Below are 24,459 nucleotides of genomic sequence, written 5' to 3'. Positions count from 1 at the left end.
GTGTATTACGACTCTTCAGTGTTTTCTCTAACTTATGATCACACATGCCGCCAGAGGTGAGTCTCATATTTACTTGTAAGTTTTGGGACAGGACCTCCTCGTTCTTTGCAATTCTTCTAACTTCTTCCTATTTCTCTTTTCTTTAGGTCCCACCTTGAACTGAGAATACCTTCTAGAACCCTGGGGTAAATATGGTGTCCACCTCATTTTCACATGTTTCAATAAAATTTGTAAACCCGCAGAAGACCAACTCCAGCCATAGCTTTGTTAAGGGTCACATTTAGTTAAAGAAGACCTGCATTTTACCATAAAAATAGACACAAGAGTTTTAATTGTCAATGGAAAACGGAGCTTGAGGAATTTTTACGTTCTTCCCAGATTTAAAAATTGTCACGTCAAGTTAAAATTTGTTATTTTAAGAAAGAACATCACATTCTATTTTAATTACCAGCATTTCACTCAGTGCTTTGAAAATGGTTTTCGACTGAAGCTCTCAACATTATTATTTTACATTACAAGTCTCGGTGAACTCTCATCAAGAGGACTTTCACTTCATATTAAGGCCTTATTTACCTAAAAAGGAAATGGTGCTATATTTTCAGCAAAGAAAACTTTTAAGCTAGTGTTATAAGGAAATGTTTCCGTTTTATCTTTTAATCATGTTAATCTCTACCAATTAGCCATAAGATTTGTGTACACTCACATTTATTATGCATGTTTTATAACCTTATGTACTGCATGTTATTGTCTGTTTTCAAGTTTATGGCTGAAGATGATGCAAAAAACACATTGAAACCGGTCTCATTACTAATTAAATGTTATAATTAACCATATAACTTTGTTTTGTATTGAATAGGTGGACTCTATCATTTTGTTCCCATTATATATTTCTTTGTTTTAAAAAATCCACTTAACGGGGGTTGGGGGTGGGTGTTGAAAGAATTGAAAAAATTGTTGGAATTCTTTGTATAAGGATACTTATATCTCAAGAACTAAAGAAATTGGAGACGTGAAAATTGATATTTGGAATCTCCTTTTAAATAAAGAAATACAAATTATTTTGTTTCCGGAAAACCAACTTAAGGGGGCAAAAGAATTTAAAAATTTAATTTAATTATTTGTATCTAAAGGCTTCGCCTTGTCGCTGCAACCATTGATCTCTTCTCTCTGTGATCCTTTTCATCTCTCCATAACCTTGGCATCCCATCATCTCAACTACCTCTTCAATGATCTTCTTCCGTGGTTTCCCTCTGCCTTTCTTTCCCATCACCTTGCCTTCGAACAAGTTCTTTATGAAGTTATTATGCCGGAGAATATGACCGAAAACTGATGCTTTTCTCCTTTTTATTGTTGTTATTAAATGTCTCTGGGTGTTTATTTCTCTAAGCACTGCTTCATTAGTTTTCTTCTCAATCCAGCTAGTTCTTGTCATCTTCCTCCATAGCCACATTTCCACTGCCTCTAGTCGTTTCACGTCCTCCTTCAAGAGAGTCCATCCTTCACAGCCGTATAGCAGCACACTCCAAATGAACGTTTTGATAAATAATTTCTTTTGTTCAGTATTTAAGGATTTATTAGTTAAGAGCTGCTTCTTCTCCTCAAAGGCTTTCTTACACAGGGAAATCCTTCTTTTTATTTCCACAGTGCATCTGTTGTCATCGGTAATAACTGATCCTAAGTAGCAGAACTTGTGCACCTGTTTTATTAAAATATTTTCAATTCTGAGCTGTGCCTCTGGCTTCATATTAGATTTGCTTACAACCATAACATTAGTTTTATTTACATTAATGTTAAGTTGGAAATCTTTTAAGATGGATGTTAATTTGTTGAGCATGATCTGCATGTTCTTCTCATTGTCAGCCAGAAGTGCAATATCGTCGGCAAATCTAATACAGTGTACAGTTGTTCCATTTATTTTAATGCCAGGTGTTTTGGATTTAAAAATTGTCATGGCCTCTTCAATGTACAGATTAAATAGAAATGGTGATAAGGAACACCCCTGTCTTACTCCTTTCCTGATTCTCACCTTGCATACTTTATCATTACTTTCGATGTTTATTATTTGTATGAGAATACTTATATCCCCCCCAAAAAACTAAAGATGTTACAGACGTGAAAATTGGTATTTGGAATCCCCTTTACATACAGTAGAACCTCGATAATTCGAAATCGGTTAATTCAAAATCCCACGTAATTCGAAGAAGCTCTCGTTCCCGGAAACATGAGATAACAGTTTTGCATGTTGTTTAAATTGTTTAATTCGAAATACGGATAATTCGTAATTCGAAGTACAATGTCAGCCCCATTACCGAAATTCAGACTTTTAATTCGAAACTGCCTTTACATTTTAAAACAATAGTATGTTACAGAGAAATTCCAACTCGAAATTTATCCGCGTCATTATAGAACGCGTGTTCCGGAACGTGGAGGGGTAGCTTTCTGCACTTACACTCACTTCGGTGGGTCTACAGTGCGCTTCATGATTGCCAAGTTGAATGAAATCGGAATTATTTTGTATTCAACCTTTTAAGGAACGCCGTAATATCACGCAACGGGCAGTGTGCGGGAAAACAGAATGTGCGAACACTGGCGATGCCGACAGTTGACAAAAAAAGCGTGGCTCATATAATAAATTCGTAGGCACCGAACAATACTGTCATTGCCGATGAAACAGCATTGCTTTATTTTAATGCGAGCCCAAACGGTCTTATGGTTTTAAAGGAGAAAGTGCCAGCCGGAGAATCGTATAAGGGTCGGGGATGGGGGTCATTGTAGTGCGTTGCCATTGCAATGCACATGGAAGCGAGAAACTTTATCCCTGTTAATAAACTTAACCATGATAAGCTTGTACTTGTTTTAAGGGCGTCGGGTACTTTCCATCCCAGTACAAAGCATCTAAAAATGCAAACAGTACAGATATCCAAAAAATAATGCATTTGCACAGGGGAATCGGCATAATTTATCCTCGTCTTTGAATTGTGTGATTTTTTTTTTTTTTTTTTTTTTTTTTTGCGTGAGGTTATGTTCGTCAGTGATTTATCCAAGTGCATTATTTGAACATTGTAAATGCACCTTGTTGGATACATTTCGGAAATTGTTTTTCCATGGCATTGGAAAGGTTTAAACTGTGAAACGAGGTGATTGCATGTAGTAATGGGTCTTAGAATACTTTGTGACGCGGCAAGTGTTTACAATTCTGAAGTACGAGAGAAGTGCCATGGCGGGAAATCGTACAAGGATAGAGTCATAGGAAAGTTTGATTTTAAGGGCATCGGGTACTTTCTGTGTAAATACAAGGCATCTAAAATGCATACAGTATAGTAATCCAATAAATAAAGCACTTGCACATGGGAGCCAGCATAGATTTCTCCTCGTCTTTGAATCGTGCTTTTTTCTTTTTTTTTCTTTCTTTCGTTGCGTGAGGTTATATTTGCCAGTGAGATATGCAAGTGCATTATTTGAATACTGTAAATGCACCTTTTTGGATACATTTTGGAAATAGTTCTTTTGTCATGGCATTTGAAAGATATAAACTGTGAACCAAGGTTAACTGCATGCAGTAACGGGCCTTAGAATATTTCGTAATGCGGCAAGGGTTGGTACTTCTGAATTGCGAATTGGCGGTTAATTCGAAATCACGTAATTCGAAGTCCGATTTTTTAGTCCCAACGACTTCGAATTAACGAGGTTTTACTAGTGATGGGTTGCGACTGGAATCGCGAAGAATCGATTCCATATGCCTGGGGAATCGGGTACCATCTATGATGCAGATACGTAAACACGTGCAGCACGAATGTGTTCTGTAATGTGAGTTCGTTTTGGTTTATAACCAGGTCTGTTTACAAGCCATGCCTGCTTTTATTGTAGTTTCCTGGAGTTATATACTCTAACGCGACTGTAGTTTCATCAGAAACTATGATCCTCTGTTTGAAACTATTCAAATTGTATTAAATCAAAACTTGTACAGGGATTATGACATAATATAACAGTACTCTTTCTACAAAATACAATTGTACTAAGGAGACAACCTTAACTAATGTTAAGCAGTGATGAAAAGAAAAATAGTAATTCTGAGAGTTTCTCATAATAATATTTAGTAGTAGTATGAAATGTTCTTATTTTTCTACAACTTTTCCCACACCTATGGGGTCGCGGGTGCGAACTGTATCGCGCATGTTGATTTGGCCCTGTTTTACAACCGGATGCCTTTCGTGACGCCAACCCTATGTGGAGGGATATAATCACTATTGCGTGTTCCTGCGGTGGATGGTAGTGTAGTGTGCTGTCTGAATATGAAGAGGAAAATGTTGGGACAAACACAAACACCCAGTCCCTGGGCCAAAAGAACTAATTGGAGGCGATTAAAATCCCCCACCCTGCCGGGAATAGAACCCGGGACCCTCTGAACCGAAGGCCTCGGCGCTGACCATTCAGCCAGTGAACCCGACAGTGGTACGGTATGTTCATTGCAAATTAAATGCAACGGAAGCCAGTATGTTAGGAAACAAGTTGTATGCTTATTAAAAATGTGACTTAATTCCACATATTTTATACGTTTATACTAGCGATAATTGAAAACCACATTAGGAAAATACAGTATGAGCATAATAACAATGCCGATTGCTACACCCAGTGTCGAAATGTGTAATGTGATTTCCAGACTAGCAGGGTAAATTGTTATTTCATTATGTGGCATAATTCATTCACGACAACCAGTTACACATTTCATTGTATACAAAAGAAATAGTAAATATTACACGTTCGAATTTACTCCACTTATATACGGAAGACTCACTCTATTGAGTGCGACCGGAACACTCTCGTGACGTCATCGGGAACCGATTCCTCGCATGCGACATTGAGTGCGACCGCGGAGTCGTAGGAACCGATTCTCGCGATTCCAGGCGTCATTCGCGCACATCACTAGGTTTTACTGTATAAGGAATCATGCATTTTTGGGGGAAAGTCAACTTGGGGGTCTGGGTGAGAAAAGGAGTTGAATTATTTTTATGAGGATACATATATCTCAAAAATTGAGGATGTTACAGTCATGATAATTGGTATTTAGAAGCTCCTTTATAGATAAAAGAAACACGCTTTTTGGAGGGGGGGTGAAAGGAGTTGAATTCTTTTTATGAGGATACTTATATCTCAAAAGCTCAAGATGTTACAGGCATGAAAATTTGTATTTGGATCTTCTTTCAAAGTAAAGAAACACGTATTCTTTTGTTTATGTAAAACCCACGTAAGGGGGTGAATGAATTGAAAAATTAGTTTAATTCTTTGTATACGGGTACTTATACTTCAAAAACTAAGGATGTTATAAATGTGAAAATTGCTATTTGGAATCTCCTTTAAAAATAAAGAAACACGTATTCCTTCGTTTTTAGAAAATTACTTAAGGATTGTTGGTTTAAAAATTTAAAAATTAGTCGATCTATTTGTATGATTATACTTATATCTAAAACACTAAAGATGTTATAGACGTGATAATTGATATTTGGAATCTTCTTTAAAAATAGAGGAGCATGTATTTTCTTTGTTTTCGGAAAATTGACTTCAGGTGGTGGCGGGGGAGGTGAAAATATGTAAAGTAGGAGTCGAATTCTGTTTATGAGGATACTTATATGTTAGAAACTGAAAATGTTACAGATGTGAAAGTTGGTATTTTGAATCTCCTTTAAAAATAAAGAAACGCGTATTTATTGTTTTCGAAAAGTCTACTTAAGGGGGTGAAAAGAATTGGAAAAGTGGATGAATTTTTAAAATGAGTACCGGTATATCAACAGTGTATGTCAAAAACTTAACGTGTTACAGACGTGAAACTTGGTATTTGGAAAGTCCTTTAAAAATACAGGAACATATTTTATTTTTGTTTTAGGAAAAGGCACTTAACGGGAGTGAAAAGAATTGATTCTTCGATCCAGCAAGCCGTGTGCAGCTATACACAAGGCTCTCCTGCTATGTTCTGTCTGTTGACAGTTGTTACTGTATTACAGAATGACAGTTCACTCATTACTTTCAAAGTCTTTGAAAATATGTTTGTCCTAAACATTGTGAGGTCTCTTACCTATGGTTTTGAAGTCCTATTTGCAGTGATTCTCTTCATATGACCGTACCACTGCAGTCTCTTCAGTACTAGTGTTTTGGTCTGACCAATTTTTAATCCAAGTTGCTGTTTTACATCTTCATTTCTTATCTTTTATTGACAAGAACAGAGGAACTTCATTTTGTTTGCCTGGTCTGCTGCTTAGCTAAATAAATAATGCTAGATTCATAGTATTACATGAACTTACTGTGAATAATTACTCTTTTTATTGTTTCAGGTATCCATATTTTCAAGTTGGTCAGAAGTTGGGACCTGCGCAACAAGATGGTGTGGGAAGAACGAAAGCCAACCCTGTGGTAGCTCAGAGTTTTGGGCCGAAAGTGCAACCATCTGCCATTGTTTATAGTTATGGTGTTAGTGACAACAGTAACAAGAAAAGTGCCAGTCAGCAACCGACGAGGAACTCTGCTCTTTTGTACAGTGTAAATACTAATAATCGAGTGAACAATATCATCCCTCAGAAGGAAGCGAAGAACAACAGGATAAATCAGAATGAAGTAACTGAAGATATTGCTGATATCACAGGGTAAGTATCACAATGCCAAGTGATCCTTTCTGAAGTGGAGACAGAAGAAGAAAACATTAGTAGCAAAGTCTCGTGTCCTTCTTTAACTCTCTCCCAGCTTAAGTGTTGTGATGCATACCTTGGGAACAAAGCAGGTCTTGTCCATAACACTTTAAGCTGTAATTTTCTTCTTCCACTCCCTGCTGAGTATGGTAACATTTTTGTCTGTTCTACCACTTGATAATACTCTCGGCACTCTACTCTCCACTCCTACCTTCACTTTGTTCATTCGTCTTCTCCTTGGCCTACCTCTTGGTTTCCTTCCATTCACTCTCCATTCGAGCATGGCAATTGCATACCTGCCAACTTTTTCGGTTTATCCGTAAAATTTACGGAAATTGCAACATTTTATGGTTTTATGGATGGACAGTGTCATTTTACAACTTCGCAGACAAAAGTTTGAAACGTTAATATTCGATAATCACTCCACTTCAGTACAATTGATTGTTTGCATGGGTTGAAGGAAAGTCCACGATAGTCGATAACTCATTCCTTGATATGATTGGTATTGTTAAACGTGTGATGTTTGTGTCGTTATTGAAATTGAATTTGAAGCCAGAATAACAGTTCTTCCATGTGAATCTTTAGTTTTTACTTTACAAAGGTAAAAAATTGAGTGTATCCTCCTAATTCAATACAATAGAACCTCGATTATACGTTCCTGGAAACTACGTTTTCCCGTACTATTCGTTCAAATTACCTGGTCCTGCGAGCATCCTAATTAAGTCACGTTGTAAAAATCCCGTATTATCCGTTCCTCGAAGAAACAATTTCCCGGATAACTGTCCAGAATTTCAGTCCCATCAACGCTAAATCCTCGATCACACGTTTTTCAAGAAACTGTATCTCACAAAAGGACAGCTACCTCATACGTACAGATCTTGTTGTTAACGTCTCGTCATTGTGGTACCGGTAATTTGGGGAAGTACTGTACTGGAAAAGCGATCGGCGGCGAACTTGCATAAAGGACCATCTTAGCATCGTGTTCTGGTGGTATTGTTTAGAGAATCCATGGAAATCGTAAAACACAGTGTGTTCACAACAGTTGGAAGGAGACAGAGCGCATTTCTTCGACAATTCTACTTGAAATTGAAATAATTGATAAAGAGATTCAACCTATTCAATACAAAAGAATAAGAAATGTAGTGAATTACATTCCCGTTTAATAATAGGTAGAAATGGTACTGGTTTCGACCCTAGTCCAGGTCATCGTCAGCCGATTAAGATGAAAAACAATGCATAAGATCAGTAGAAGAGGCGATATAAAAATGAAATGGGGGTAGACACTGTAAAACTTAGAAGAAGTAAAATGCAAATCACTCAAAAGAAAACAGTGCGCAATTCTCTGAGCGGTAGCATAGCACACGCAGCACTAGGCAAAGTCCCACAATGTTATGAATAGCGGAGAACGGTTAAGTGAGCCAGTTTTTAAATACTGTCAGGCATAAGGTCACATCACAATCGAACACGTACGAAGATCCATAATCGTGCAGGAGTTGAAGATGAGTAGATCCATTGAAGCAACTTGCCAGCTCCCGGTGATCAGCGCGACACATTCAATATCAGGCACTGTGGTTTCAAATGCCCAAAGTAAAATGGAGAATAGCTTGACGATCCAGTAATTTTCCTTGGTCTCGGGAAAGTAAGTATATAGATAAATATAATACAATTCAATATAATTGAATAAGTAATTGTGCTCCTATAGAATTCTTAGAACAGTTGACGTGAAAAAACATTGTGAAGAGAAAAAAATATAGTAAAAAGCGCAATACCGGAAACAAATGAAAACGTATATGCACAGTGCGCAATTTTTTAAAACGTAAAAAATTCAGGTCTTGATTGAAGTAGTCGAAATCGGCACAAGGCAGGAGTTGAGTATGAATGAGAAGAACCGAAATGAAGGTGGATTTTTTTTTAAAAGAAAAGATAGAATAAATTAATAGAGGAAGAGGAATAGTGGAATAAGAGAAGAATGAAAGAAATTAAAGTTAAATGTTGTTGAGGAAGAATAAGATAGAGAGATGAAGGAGGGGTAGTTTAGAGTGGGTTAGGAGGGTGGGTTATTGGAGGTAGAAAACGTGGGTAGGAACTTTGTAAGGCATAGAAAATAGAATTGGGGTTTTGAAATTTAGAATTTTTGAGAAGAAGAATTAGGAAGTCGAAAAGGATATTGGGTTTTTCAGAAATGTCGTTTAAATTGAAATTAGGGTTGAAGTATTGATCAAGGTGAATAAAGCAATTTTCAGTAGTGTTTAAGAGGGGGCCTTTGTTTATGATTTTAAGTATTTTCATGTCTTTTTCCAAGCATAGTTTCACCAAATCTTGTAATCAAAAATACATTCTTCAAAAAAAAGAGACAGTCACAGAATAACAAGGTACAGTTGGGATGGCCAGTATAGAACATTGATTGACTACGTAATCACAAATAAAGATGGTGGCAGGTACATCACAGATGTAAAGGTCATCCCTAGTGAAAGCATGGACAGTGACAACAGATTGTTGGTAGTAGACTTCAAACATAAGACTAATGAAATGCAGAAAATTATTATGAAAAAACCAAGGGTTAAAACTTGGAAGTTGCAGGAAGTCCAAATAAAGGAAGAATACAAACTAAGGATTCAACAGAGTTTGCCGAAGGGTGAAGTAACCAGCGTTGATGAAGAGTGGAAGGCCTTCAAAGACACCTCTGTGGGAGAAGCCAAAAACCTATGTGGAGTTACAAGTTCTATCAAAAGAAAAAAGGAGACACCATGATGGAATGATAGAGTGAAAACAGCAGTGAAAGAAAGAAACCAAATAAAGAAGGCACTGGACGAGGAAAAACAAAAACAGGGACAAGAACGAAATGAACAAGAAATACAGAGACTTCAAAGAGTATACAGGAACAAGAAACTTGCTGTAAAGAAGGGAAGGAAAAAAGAAGAAATGGAATGAGTTTGCAGACAAACTGGAAGAGGACAGTAGAGGAAATATGAAATTGCTATACAAAGTAGTGAAAAACAAGCGAAGAGACCATAAAAGCAATAGAGCGTGATGATGGAACTCTGGCACAAGAAGAGGGAGAAATTAAACAAGAACTCAAGATCTATTTCAAAATGCTGCTGAATGGAGATACAGAAAACATAACGGATAGAGGAGAGCTAAGTCGAGAAACCACAACTGAACCACCAATTACATGGCTTGAGGTTGAAAATGCGCGCAAGAGCATGAAGAAAGGAAAGGCAGTGGGCATAGATGAACTAAGTGCGGATATGCTGAAAGCAGCGGGAATTCCAGGAATCCAATGGCTATACAGACTGCTCAACAAGATATGGAAGGAAAATACTATTCCTGAGGACTGGAAGATGGGCATCATTGTACCTCTGTTCAAGAAAGGAAGCCGACGAAAATGTACTAATTACCGTGGTATCACACTACTGTCTCATGTCCTGAAAATATTGGAAAAAATAATAGAGACCAGAATCAGAGATATTGTTGAACCAATTTTGGAAGAAGAGCAGTATGGTTTCAGACCAGGAAGGTCAACTACAGACCTTATATTTGCAATTAGGATGCTAATGGAATACTGGGAGAAGAACAAGCCTTTATTTCTAATATTTTTGGACACTGAGAAAGCACAATTAAAAATAGGAGAGGATTTCCACCAATCAATACTTATTTATTGCATATATTAAGCTACAGGACCGGTTTCGACCTCATATACAAGGTCATCTTCAGCTGAACCATACATACATATTTATATAATGAAGCTTTGATTAAGATTGTGTTGTTAAAGGAATGCTATATGATGATGATGTACATTTAGTCACATACAAATGGGGCAAGTCTTAGCGTGAACTGGCGTATATGTCATTCTGTACAATATTGCAACTGTATGTCTAAAATATTATGTTGAAGGTCTTAAAATTAGTGTATAAAATATGTCTTTACTTAAACTAACTTATAGATAAATATAATATATAAAAGCACTTCATGCATATGAACATTCGTTCTTGCTTGTTGGTCAATACATCGACTAACTTCCGTATTTAAGTCTTATTTACAGTTGTACACTTCAGCTGCTATTCTTGGAGTTTGTAAAATTGCATGGGTAAAAGATTTTGTCTTCATGTGTATATGTGGGATAAAACACTTTCAATTTAAAAAAAGTGCCAAATGTATGGATGAAATTCAACTAAAATATGTTCAGCTCTGCTGTGTGTGTTGCCTTTTTATTGAAACCAATTCATGTTGTCCTGTGGCGTCCGTAAATTTGGATGACATTGGGTTCAAAGTAGTGGCTCCTTTCCCATTTGTAGCTGTGCAATGATGTTATGTTTATCTGTGGAAGATAAGATTGAGTTATACGTGATATCGTGTTGGAGGAATGTCTAAGGGTTATGTGTGTGAATTGGAATATGTACTTACTGTTGTTGGTGTAGCTGAGTTGTGTTTGACGTGCGAGCTTGTAATGTACTACTTCGTGTTCTTCTTGGGTTCATACTAGCTGACCGGGCGAGTTGGCCGTGCGCGTAGAGGCGCGCGGCTGTGAGCTTGCATCCGGGAGATAGTAGGTTCGAATCCCACTATCGGCAGCCCTGAAAATGGTTTTCCGTGGTTTCCCATTTTCACACCAGGCAAATGCTGGGGCTGTACCTTAATTAAGGCCACGGCCACTTCCTTCCAACTCCTAGGCCTTTCCTATCCCATCGTCGCCATAAGACCTATCTGTGTCGGCGCGACGTAAAGCCCCTAGCAAAAAAAAAAAAAAAAACATACTAGCTGTGTGAGGGGAAGGGAAGGAGGGGTAGGGAGAATTGTTGTTGTGGGGGTAGAGGTGGAGCTGGAGCTGGGTGTGTTGTTTGGTGTTTTTCTGTTCCGTGTCACGTTCTGTTTATCAATTAACTTAAGGTAAGAGTTTTTTAGGGCAGGGATAACTGTATTGAAGATGATGTTAGTTTTTTCTGTGATTTCATTTATTCATTTTTTGGATTGGTGTACTGATCTAGAGTGATGTAAAATTCTTCTGTTATGTTGAGCAGGGGGCCTTTGGGGTTTATGTTTAGGATTTGCATATCGTTATCGATGTTTGTAAAACTGTGTTTATAGTCTGCGACATGTTGTCCTATTGAGGAAAAATGATTGTTTTTCACCGCGTTTATGTGTTCGTTATATCGGGTTAGGAAGTTTCTACCGGTACATCCGATATAGCTTGTCTCGCAGTTATTACATTTGATACGGTATACCCCTGAGTGGTTGTATTTGTTGTTGCTGTTGATTGTCCTGACGTTGTGTATGATGGTACTATTGTGTGTAGTTCTGAATGCTATTCTTAGGTTATGTTTTTTTTAAATGTTAGTTATGGGGTATATGTGTACATTATTGAAAGTGAATAGTGCATAATCTTTCTTCGATTTGTCTACTTTTGTTAGTTTGGTTTTGGGTTGGGATTTTATTTTGTGAATGATTTTGTTAACCATTTCTTTCTTGAATCCATTGTTTTTAGCTATGTCATGAATTAATTGTAATTCTTTGTTTAGATCTTCTTTTGTTAACAGTATATTGAATGCTCTGTGTATCATGCTATAGTAGGCTGCTCTTTTGTGTATGTTGGGGTGAACGGAATCCATTTTAATTGTATTTGAGGTATGCGTGGGTTTTCTGTATATTCTGTAAGAAAGGTGGTCATCTTGTCTAGTTGTCGTTATGTCCAGGTAGTTCAGTTTGCGATTGTTTTCGGTTTCCATGGTAAATTTTATATGGGAATCTATTGTATTGAGTTTATCTAATATATCAGTTTCATTTGTGGACCTATTGTCGAGGATGATAAAAATGTCACCAACAAATCTACACCAAAAAAATATATGGTCTATTTTGAATGGTTCATGTTTGTGGGTTACTGTAGTCACATCCTAGTTCGTGAACCATGGGCAACGGCTGAGTGGCCTAGTAAGTGGTTCTGAGAGTCGGGATACCAGTTGCTATGGAATGGGAGTGGGCATCTCGGACATATTCTGAGTCGTGGCCCTCCTTGTGCTCAGGCGGCTAGGACTATACAATTCACCGGTGGTCCATAACCCGTTAGAGGAGAGATCCTCACTTGGACTATGTGCAAGTAGGGCAGCATCCTGCTTCATGAATTTACGGAGCTCAGAACACTTTAAGCAAGCCTCGGACTTATGGGAGTAATGGAGTCCCACTCCCATTTGACAGGCGAGGGACTCCTTGGAAACAACTTGGCGAACGAAATGGAATTCGATGGGGAGCTATCAATATTAATGGGGCTTATGGAAGAAAGAAGGTAGAACTGGCTGAGTCAGCAAAGAGGATGCATTTGGATGTGCTAGGAGTAAGTGATATTCGGGTAAGGGGAGATAATGAGGAAGAGATAGTAGATTATAAAGTGTATTTGACGGATGTTAGAAAGGGAAGGGCAGAGTCTGGGGTGGGGCTCTTTATCAGGAATACCATTGCACGCAACATAGTTTCTGTTAGGCACGTAAATGAGCGAATGATGTGGGTAGATTTGTCAGTGGGAGGAATTAGGACAAGAATTGTGTCCGTGTATTCACCATGTGAGGGTGCAGATGAGGATGAAGTTGACAAGTTTTATGAAGCATTGAGTGACATCGTGGTCAGGGTCAACAGCAAGGATAGAATAGTGCTAATGGGCGATTTCAATGCGAGAGTTGGGAATAGAACTGAAGGATACGAAAGGGTGATTGGTAAATGTGGGGAAGATATGGAAGCTAATGGAAATGGGAAGCGTTTGCTGGACTTCTGTGCTAGTATGAGTTTAGCTGTTACGAATACATTCTTCAAGCATAAGGCTATTCACCGCTACACATGGGAGGCTAGAGGTACCAGATCCATAATAGACTATATCTTAACAGACTTTGAATTCAGGAAATCTTTTCGGAATGTACGAGTTTTTCGGGGATTTTTCGATGATACAGACCACTATCTGATCTGTAGTGAATTAAGTATCTCTAGACCTAGGGTAGAGAAAGTGAAATCTGTCTGCAAACGAATAAGGGTAGAAAATCTCCAGGACGAGGAAAGTAGACAGAAGTACATGGATATGATTAGTGAGAAGTTTTGAACAGTAGACTGTAAGCAGGTTCAGGATATAGAAAGTGAATGGGTGGCATACAGGGATGCTGTAGTAGAAACAGCAAGGGAATGCCTAGGAACAACTGTGTGTTAAGATGGGAAAAGGCGAACATCTTGGTGGAATGATGAAGTGAGAGCAGCCTGTAAACGTAAAAAGAAGGCTTATCAGAAATGGCTCCAAACAAGGGCCGAGGCAGACAGGGATTGGTATGTAGATGAAAGAAACAGAGCAAAACAAATAGTTGTTGAATCCAAAAAGAAGTCATGGGAAGATTTTGGTAATAACCTGGAAAGGCTAGGTCAAGCAGCAGGGAAACCTTTCTGGACAGTAATAAAGAATCTTAGGAAGGGAGGGAAACAGGAAAAGAACAGTGTTTTCAGGAATTCAGGTGAACTCATAATAGATCCCAGGGAATCACTGGAGAGGTGGAGGGAATATTTTGAACATCTTCTCAATGTAAAAGGAAATCATCATGGTGATGTTGCAAACAGCCAAGCTCATGGGGAGGAGGAAAATGATGTTGGTGAAATTATGCTCGAGGAAGTGGAAAGTATAGTAAATAAACTCCATTGTCATAAGGCAACAGGAATAGATGAAATTAGACCTGAAATGGTGAAGTACAGTGGGAAGGCAGGGATGAAATAGCTTCATAGAGTAGTAAAATTAGCGTGGAGTGTCGGTAAGGTACCTTCAGATTGGACAAAAGCAGTAATTGCACCTATCTATAAGCAAAGGAACAGGAAGGATTGCAACAACTATCGAGGTATCTCATTGATTAGTATACCAGGCAAAGTATTCACTGGCATCTTGGAAGGGAGGGTGCGATCAGTCGTTGAGAGGAAGTTGGATCAAAACCAGTGTGGTTTCAGACCACAGAGAGGCTGTCAGGATCAGATTTTCAGTATGCGCCAGGTAATTGAAAAATGCTACGAGAGGAATAGGCAGTTGTGTTTATGTTTCGTAGATCTAGAGAAAGCATATGACAGGGTACTGAGGGAAAAGATGTTCGCCATACTGGGGGACTATGGAATTAAAGGTAGATTATTAAAATCAATCAAAGGCATTTATGTTGACAATTGGGCTTCAGTGAGAATTGATGGTAGAATGAGTTCTTGGTTCAGGGTACTTACAGGAGTTAGACAAGGCTGTAATCTTTCACTTTTGCTGTTTGTAGTTTACATGGATCATATGCTGAAAGGTATAAAATGGCAGGGAGGGATTCAGTTAGGTGGAAATGTAGTAAGCAGTTTGGCCTATGCTGACGACTTGGTCTTAATGGCAGACTGTGCCGAAAGCCTGCAGTCTAATATCTTGGAACTTGAAAATAGGTGCAATGAGTATGGTATGAAAATTAGCCTCTCGAAGACTAAATTGATGTCAGTAAGTAAGAAATTCAACAGAAATGAATGTCAGATTGGTGATAGAAAGCTAGAACAGGTCGATAATTTCAAGTATTTAGGTTGTGTGTTTTCCCAGGATGGTAATATAGTAAGTGAGATTGAATCAAGCTGTAGTAAAGCTAATGCAGTGAGCTCGCAGTTGCGATCAGCAGTATTCTGTAAGAAGGAAGTCAGCTCCCAGAGGAAACTATCTTTACATCAGTCTGTTTTCAGACCAACTTTGCTTTATGGGAGCGAAAGCTGGGTGGACTCAGGATATCTGATTCATAAGTTAGAAGTAACAGACATGAAAGTAGCAAGAATGATTGCTGGTACAAACAGGTGGGAACAATGGCAGGAGGGAACTCGGAATGAGGAGATAAAGGCTAATTTAGGAATGAACTCGATGGATGAAGCTGTACGCATAAACCGGCTTCGGTGGTGGGGTCATGTGAGGCGAATGGAGGAGGATAGGTTACCTAGGAGAATAATGGACTCTGCTATGGAGGGTAAGAGAAGTAGAGGGAGACCAATACGACGATGGTTAGACTCGGTTTCTAACGATTTAAAGATAAGAGGTATAGAACTAAATGAGGCCACAACACTAGTTGCAAATCGAGGATTGTGGCGACATTTAGTAAATTCTCAGAGGCTTGCAGACTGAACGCTGAAAGGCATAACAGTCTATAATGATAATGTATGTTCTATTTCCAAAGTGCTTAGATTGCTATGACTTTTTAGGTTAGATTCAATGATTTCTATTGTTCGTTTTGTGGGAATGTTCAGGTACATGTTTATTATGTCAAATGATGCGAGTTTGTGATATGGTTCAATCTTTAATCCTTTTGTCCTATTATAAAAATCTATTGAGTTCCGTACTGTTTTATTAGCTAAGAATACGTAGTGCTTTTTGAGAAATCGTTGAATAAATTGCGAAAGTTTATAGGTTGGGCTTGCTCTGTAGTTAATAATAGGTCTCATTGGAATATGTTCTTTATGTATTTTGGGATAAGCTTTAGCAGTGGGTATTTGAGGATTCATTGCTATAAGTTTAGAGGATTCTACTTCTGTTAAAAGAAAGTGTGTATTTTTTAATAAGGTTTTGAGGTTCCTTTGTATGTTATTAGTCGGGTCTTTACGTTTGATGAGGAAAGTGTTATCTTGAAAACATTCTTTGGTTTTTAATATGTATTGGTCTTTGTCGATAATAACTGTGGTATTGCCCTTGTCGGCTTTCGTTATCAGTAGATTATTCTGTTTTATCTTATCTTTGAGTTTGTTTATGTGTACTTTATTGGTTGAGTTATTATTTTGAGAGTTACTGTGAATTTTGTCGATATATTGTGGGAGCCTTTTTTTAATATCATATCTGACTTCGTCTCGTAGCTCATGTGGGATTTTCTGTATGGCGTTTTCTATTTCGGTGATAGTAGTTGTAATGTTCTGGAAAGTTGATGTGTTACCCCAATTGTGCTTGGGTCCCTTGCTCAAGATAACAGTTTCCATTTCGTTAAAAGTCGTATTTGTGAGATTTTTTACGGGTGGGTGGAATTTGTGTTCAGTGATTTCATTGGGAAAGGTAGGAGAGTTCGTGTTCGGAGTTTCGGTTTTTGGGTTTGGTTTGGATGGTTGTTTAAGTGCTTCTAATTTCTTATTTAGTGTATTCTGTTTGTTGGTGGCTAAGTTCCTTATTTTTTTCTGTTATGATCTGCTGAAAATCATCCTAATAGCTATGTGGTAACTCGTTAGATGCCTTTAAATGTATTCGGTATAGTTCGTTGTTAAGATGTTGTTTTTTACGGTATAAAAACTTTATTTCTTCTTTCAGCCAGATTTTTTTTTTTTTTTTGTTGTATTATGAGTTTGTTTGGTGTGCCTGTGTTTATTGTTATATTTTCTCAAGAATTTAGGTGTTAGGTCATTTTTTTGACATTCCTTCAGAAAAACAATGCTCTTAATCGCATTCGTTAATTTGATCTTTAAGTTTCGAAATCTATATGCGTTCCGTTTTGCCTGGTTGGCTACGATATCGTAATCTATAATCTTCATTTCCGTATTGACGAATTGCACAATTAAAGAAAGCATACGACAGTGTACCAAGGGAAAGAATTTGGCAATGCATGAAAGAACTTCAAGTGCGAGACAGCCTCATAGACAAAGTGAAAATGTTGTATAGTGGGAATAGAAGCTGTATTCAAGTAGGATGTGGTTTGTCAGACTGGTTTGAAACAAAGAGAGGAGTGCAGCAGGGCAGCTCATTGTCACTACTTCTATTTATTATTGTAATGGATGTAGTAATGAAATCTATTAAAAGGAAAGAACATGGAGATATCAAAGCCTTCACATTTGCAGATGATGATGCGATCTGGAGTGACTCAGAAGAGGAAATGGGAGAGAGAATGCAAAGCTGGAATGAGGAGTTTAAGAAATATGGTTTAAACATCAGCAAGACCAAGACGGTGGTGATGAAAGTGTATGGGGAAGGAGCAGAACCAATAGTCATGTTAAATGAAGCCCAACTGGACAGCGTTCCAGTTTTCAAATACTTGGGTAGCGTTGTATCAAATGACAACCTAGCAAAACATGAGGTGAACAATCGAATCAATAAGGCAACACAATTTTACCACCAGGTAAGACACCTGCTGTGGGATGAGCAAATACCCATGAAAACAAAAATTACATTGTACAAGTCCTATTATACACCAGTTCTTACATACAGTCTCGAAACCACAACACTGACCAATAGAGATAATTCCAAACTTCAGGCAGCTGAAATGAAATTCCTACGCACTATGATCCAGAAAACCAGGAAAGACAAGATTAGGAATGAGAAAATTAGAGAAGAAGTAGGAATAGATGATTCTCTCCTCAATAAGATTCAGATATCAAGACCGAAGTGGTTTGGTCACATGAAGAGGATGCCAGTAAACAGAACTGCAAGAAAGGAATTTGACAGAAAAGTAAAAGGAAGATGACCCATGGGAAGGCCACAAAGGAAACAGATAGATTTAGTTAAAAATGATGTACTGCTGAGAGGTCATGATTGGGACAAGTTGGTGGAGGAGAAATGGTACAAGGACAAGATGAGATGGAGGAGGCTCATATACCACACCCAGGAAACTGGAGATGGTTTAGGATGATGATGATGAATGTTGGCGGGTTGGTTTGCCTTATTATAAAAGGTCGGAAGGGCTGCGACATAAAATTGAGAGGCTGTGTTAGAGGAGATGACAGATGCATGGTAAACTGTAAGTGACTTAGTGGAAACCATCAATGAAGTTCCAATCTGTAATGGGGAAAAAATGAGGTTGTGTGAGAAACTTGGGCTAATAAGTAAAAAGTGTGAAATGGGTGTGAAGAAAGTTTTAAACTTACGGTGTTTAGAAGGTGGTTGTCGTCTCAAACGGCCTGGCCTTCTCAAAGTAACGGTCTCGTTCACACAATCTAGTCTATTGTTGGCTCCCTTGTGTTTGCGAGGATGGAAAGAGTGGGGGGGGGCTGGTGCAGGGCTGGTGGGAAGGGGGGAGTGGTGGTGAGTTGGAGAGATGGAGGCAGGGTTTGTTTATATAATGGAAGTTCTGACGAATAAATGGAATGAATTTTCAAGTAGAATGTTCTTTTTTTCGTTGATGACTTCATTTAAATTATGAGAGGGGGGGTTTGTTCTGCTCCGTTTTCTTGTTTTAATTTTACCCATTTTCTGTGACCACGTGAGTGTTGTTCTTTGTTCACGAAATTGGTATTCCTTGAAAGTTTTGGCCTTTTAATATTTATAACATATTTTAATGAAGTGTTCGAGTTTTTGTGTTATAACTTTGTGCTTCGCAGTTTCCTGTATTCGTTGGACTAATTACATTTGTTCCAGTGAGTGAGTATACCGCTATTAGCGAAGCCCATTAAATTGTAAATAATAAGAAGAAGAATTACATTCATTCAACGTGTGTGTATGCTTTTTACCATGTACATATTCTTAGTTCATGAGGTTGGCATCGTCTTCATTTAATGGTTTAAGACTTTGTGTGCTTTGACATGTTTTAATGAAGTGTTTGACTGCCTTGAGTGTTTATGTTATAATTTTATGTGACGTTTCAGTGATTCAGGTTCATTTCGATTTTCAGTACATATCAAGACATTTGTTCTCGGACATTTTCATACGCTACATTCCTATTGTAGATTATCATGAATAAATCCAATAAGAAACAGTACTTCCAGGCATTTAAAGAATCATATTCTGTTGATTTTCCATGCATATTTAAATCAAGAAAGGGAGAAAAATTTGCCTTTTGCACGGTATGTGGGTGTGATATTAATATTGCACATGGTGGAAGAAGCGATTTAAGTGATGATGAGTTAGTTATTGGCATTCAGTCTTCGAACATAGTGAATGATCTCCAGGATACAGATAAATCCCTTTTCTTTTCATCAGTGAGAAACTACTTTTGTACTCCATCATCAACAAGTTTCCACTCAAGGATGATGTGTTAAAAATGCTCAAGTTACTAGGTTAGACAAAATTGAACATGCTCAGTTTTTCTTCCATTTGTTTTTTCGTGGAAAAGTTTCCTATCATGTTATGCAAGGAAGAGAATGAAACTACAGATGAGGTGATGAATGAGCTTCAGAGGCAGTTAACAGCTCTTCAGGTAGATGACACTTCGGCTGCAAATCAAGATGCTGCAAGTGATTCCAGTTGGGCACAAATATCAAGAATTCATAGAGCCGATGGACTTCTTAAGTATAACCGAATTTCTAGAATAATGCTCTCTATTCTCACCATACCCCATAGCAATGCAGAATGTGAATGTGTTTTCAGCCTTGTGAAGAAAAATAGAACAGAGTTCAGATCATGCATGTCCAGTGAATCTCTGGAGTCTATTTCTGTTTTGAAGACCAGGAGTTCTGGTTCCTGTTATGACAAGACATTTTCTCAAGACTTTTTGCAGGAAGCGAAAAAGGTCACAACTATGACTTTAAAGTCGAACTAGTGTGCGATTTGCAGTGCGCATTATATTATTTCTTGCCTGTGTTACGTTAAACAAGTTTTATTGTGTAAAGCCTTTTTCAATTATCGCATATCTGTTTAATTTATCAAAGAAGTCCTGTCACGTATGCTCCAAACTAATATTCACCATGCTTGCTGCTGTCTAACATGAATTTCTTCTTGATTGTTATGTTCATCTACATATCATTCGCCTATGATATAAGTAGATATGATTTCATTGAAGTATCCTGTTTAAAGCATGAATTATTGCATTTTATAGCCCAGAAGTATTATTATTGTCAAGCTGGGGTATTACATAAAATCAACTTCATGGTCTGTATCGCACTTTAACAGATTCACAACTAAGTATTTTTTATTTTCCACCTTGTCGATACTTTGTAGAAAATTGTTAGGTATTTTGTCACGTGTGAGTTTTACTGATAGCCCTTTTCAAAAGTTGGCAGGTATGCTATTGGAATTCTTATTTGACATGGCCATCCCATTTCAGCCTGTTTCTCTCTATTCATTCCCTGGCTGTCCCAAATCTCTGTGTTCTTTGTATGACGTGTTCTGTGTTTTTATAGCATGCTTCACAGAAACTTCATTTCATTTTCCTGTATTTTGCTTCTTCTGGCAGTTGCAGCTCATATTTCTGCTCCAAATGTCAAAATACCAGGCAAATATTGGGGCTGTACCTTAATTAAGGCCACAGCCGCTTCCTTCCCACTCCTAGCCCTTTCCTGTCCCATCGTCGCCGAAAAACCCGTCTGTGTCGGTGCGACGTAAAGCAAATAGCAAAAAAGAAATAGGTCTTACTATCTGTTCATTTCACACTTGCTCTGTCATGCTCAGAACCTTCCTACAAATTGTACCCTGTTGCTGACATCGTTAATTATTGCTCCATCCTGTGACAATACATATCCAAGATATCTGAAGCTCTCTACTGCTTGTAATAATAATAATAATAATAATAATAATAATAATAATAATAATAATAATAATAATAATAATGGTAGGCTGAGTGGCTCAGACGGTTCTGGCTCCAACTTGCCAGGTTTGATCCTAGCTCAGTCTGGTGGTATTTGAAGGTGCTCAAATACGTCAGTCTTGTGTCAGTAGATTTACTGGCACATAAAAGAACTCCTGCAGGACAAAATTCCGGCACCTCAGCATCACCCAAAACAGTAAAAGTAGTTAGTGGGACGTAAAGCAAATAACATTATTATTATTATTATTATTATTATTATTATTATTATTATTATTATTATTATTATTATTATTATTATTATTATTATTGTCCGACTCATTGGCTGAATGCTCAGCGTACTGGCCTTCGGTTCAGAGGGTCCCGGGTTCGATTCCCGGCTGGGTCGGGGATTTTAACCTTCATTGGTTAATTCCAGTGGCCCGGGGGCTGGGTGTTTGTGCTGTACCCAACATCCCTGCAACTCACACACCACACATAACACTATCCTCCACCACAATAACAGGCAGTTACCTACACATGGCAGATGCCGCCCACCCTCATCGGAGGGTCTGCCTTACAAGGGCTGCACTCTGCTAGAAATAGCCACAAGAAATTATTATTATTATTATTATTATTATTATTATTATTATTATTATTATTATTATTATTATTATTATTATTATTAATGAGGCCAGCCTCATTCAGGGAGTGATGCCCCTGTCCTCAGCAGCCCCAGGTCCCTCTGGCCCGGAGGGTAGCATCTGGAAGGGGTGGGGTAGACAGGACTACTTAGCTGCAGAGAAGGCAACTTTTACATAGGAAGGAAGACACTGAAACAAAACCACTGTTGCAGTGTCTGACCCACAGCACACTGATGGAAAAGGACAAAAGTGACATTGCCTGGGTAGAGATGCCCATCAAAGAGAACAAATTCATCACATTCTTAGAAACGGAGGCGGCCATGAGACTTTGCAGAAACACGTTGCAGCGCATCGTGTATGACCACCTTCAGTTGGGGAATGTGTCTGCTAGATGGGTTCCAAAACTCTTGTCTGCAGAGCAAAAGCAAAGGCGTGTGGACATATGCAGAGATCTTTGCCAACGCCTTGATCAAGACCCAGCATCCAGGAAAAAAGTTGAAAGGTGTGCTTCTCCAGCATGACCATGCATCTCCCCATACCTGCCAGGAAACCAGTGCTGCCATTGATCAAGATCAGATGGGATTCACAGTGTTGCCATATGCAGCATAGTCTCCACAACTAGCACCTAGCGACTATCATGTGTTCGGAGTCATAAATTAACCTCTGCACGGTCACCTTCCCCAACTGAAAGAATGGTTACAGAAGAGTCTGATGGCAAAAGTCTGTACAGTCTGTACAGAAAAAAATGTAGTACACCCTTTGTATATCATATCTTCATTATAAACTGTTATACCTTTCAGCGTTCATTCTGTAAGCCTCTGTGAATTAACTGTGCACCGTGACTAGCTCTGTCCTCTTATTTCGTTTCACAACTCTTTAAATAAAAATTGGCAATAGGCTGTCACTATTGTAACGGCCACATGGTTTTGTAGACTTACTTATTAGAAATAAGACAGATATTATATGGATAATACATTTTATTCAACAGGACGCGGTACACGTAGAATGTGGGCAATAACTCGGTGTAGTATGGGTCTATGAGAAGTAAGAGACATAATTTAAGAAGTCAGTATTTGTTACTCTATACAACTGACCGCAGTGTATTCACAACGACAGCTGAGTGCCCGAGTCAACACAGCGCCATCTTATAACAGAGTATGCGTGTGACGTCACATATTTAGCACAAATTGTGCCTTACTTTGAAGCGCTATTTCATGAAAACTACATTTCAGATTTCCATTTTTTCACTAAATTTATCTCCTCTCTTATCTGTCTGTTGAGACATTAAACATAATCTAAGTTAAATACTCTCGGCGATACACGTGTTCTACCCAAACACTAAATTTTTCTTTCCATGTACCCGTTGTTGAGGAAAGTAAGTCTATGTTAAAAACTGAATTTTGTTGCCTTGATCGATCTCTCCATGCCCAAGTCCATTACTTTCCTACTTAACATTCCTCCTTCATTTGCCTCGCGTGGTCCCACTGCCATCTATCCTCCTGTAAGTTTATATGTAAAAGTCGTGACAATGTCTAGAAAGTGTTTTAATTTTTCAGTGGCAAGGTCAACCTCAATGACAGCTTAAGATCACAAAACAAGGAACGAGTGGCAAAAGAGAATCGCCCAAATTGGAACACAGGGTATCCTGTGCAGGTATCGCAGGTATCTGCACAGGCCCAAAGAAGAATGAGTGCCAAACAGCATTACCTGAGTGTAGCTCGCTACGTGGCTGGACAGAGTACAAATATAACCAGGTAACAGGATTTACTCTGGACTTCATTTAACATTCAGTTTTCTATCAAACTGTAGTACAGTCTGTTAATTTGTCTTATTCTACATTTCCAGAAACAAGGAAGATACTGCCGACCCATTCCAACACCACGACTCACCATGGAATCAGCGTTCTGCGAACTATGACCCGAATGCATCTTTGACAGCAAAGCAGCATTACTTGGCCCAGTCCCGTTACATTGCTGGCCAGACTACAAAGCTACCGCTCCAAAATGCTAACGTTGCGGCATATGGCATTCCTAATGGAGGTATTCCGGGATTACACAGCATTAAAGGTTTAAACAAAATAATAATATACGTTATAAAGGGAAACCATGATTTTCAGACCAGATCAAATAAAATCTAACACTCACGCATGACAAGTACAGGAAGACTCCAGAATGTAACTACCCGGTTAGCCAACATGACAAATAAAGGAACGGAGATGGGAAGTGGTTGGGACCCTACCTGGGGCGTGAGAAGGTATTGCATTGCCGGTGAAACAAAATTTAACGGTGACTATAATTAAATACTACATTTACTGAAAAGATAACAACTGAAAAATAACATTACAAACGGGACCATCAATGACGCAAGTTAAGGTTAACACAGCAAATTTAGAGAGATGCACACAAGCTTCACGGCAGTGAGTTTAAAATTACATACAGAAATAATTAGAAATATTTTAACCAAATACATTTAAAACAGGGGAACACAGGTTAACAAACCACACCTACATGTTAAGAGAAAAAGAAGGAAGGAAAAGGTGAAAATAATTCAAATCTTAACCCAGAGCCTGCTCAGGAAGCAACCTTTTCTAAAACACTTCCGAATAAGGAGCTTATCCTGAACGAGAGTATGCTAAGACAAAACAGCACTACTAGAGGCAAACCCGAGGGAAACCTAAAATTTACATACTTTACACAATTAAAACAAAAGAAAAGGGGGATGAAA

At 38.3% G+C, this 24,459-nt stretch overlaps 1 protein-coding gene across 6 annotated transcripts in view; it reads left to right on the top strand.

The window, feature by feature from the left end:
- LOC136879228 (serine/threonine-protein kinase dyf-5) overlaps positions 1-24,459 on the top strand; it is a 243,609-nt gene that overhangs the window by 174,644 nt on the left and 44,506 nt on the right. For 5 of the 6 annotated variants that reach the window (XM_068228783.1, XM_068228780.1, XM_068228782.1 and 2 more), the window contains exons 8-10: positions 6,327-6,635; positions 23,292-23,489; positions 23,581-23,801. In XM_068228783.1, coding sequence (XP_068084884.1) covers positions 6,327-6,635; positions 23,292-23,489; positions 23,581-23,801 — 728 coding nt within the window. The remainder of the gene's footprint in view (positions 1-6,326; positions 6,636-23,291; positions 23,490-23,580; positions 23,802-24,459) is intronic. The other variant, XM_067153032.2, reaches the window with a different exon arrangement.

This window comes from Anabrus simplex, chromosome 8, assembly GCF_040414725.1.
Source record: "Anabrus simplex isolate iqAnaSimp1 chromosome 8, ASM4041472v1, whole genome shotgun sequence".
Lineage (NCBI taxonomy): Eukaryota > Metazoa > Arthropoda > Insecta > Orthoptera > Tettigoniidae > Anabrus > Anabrus simplex.
Note: the sequence above shows the minus strand (reverse complement) of the source record. Positions and strands in the feature narration are given on the sequence as shown.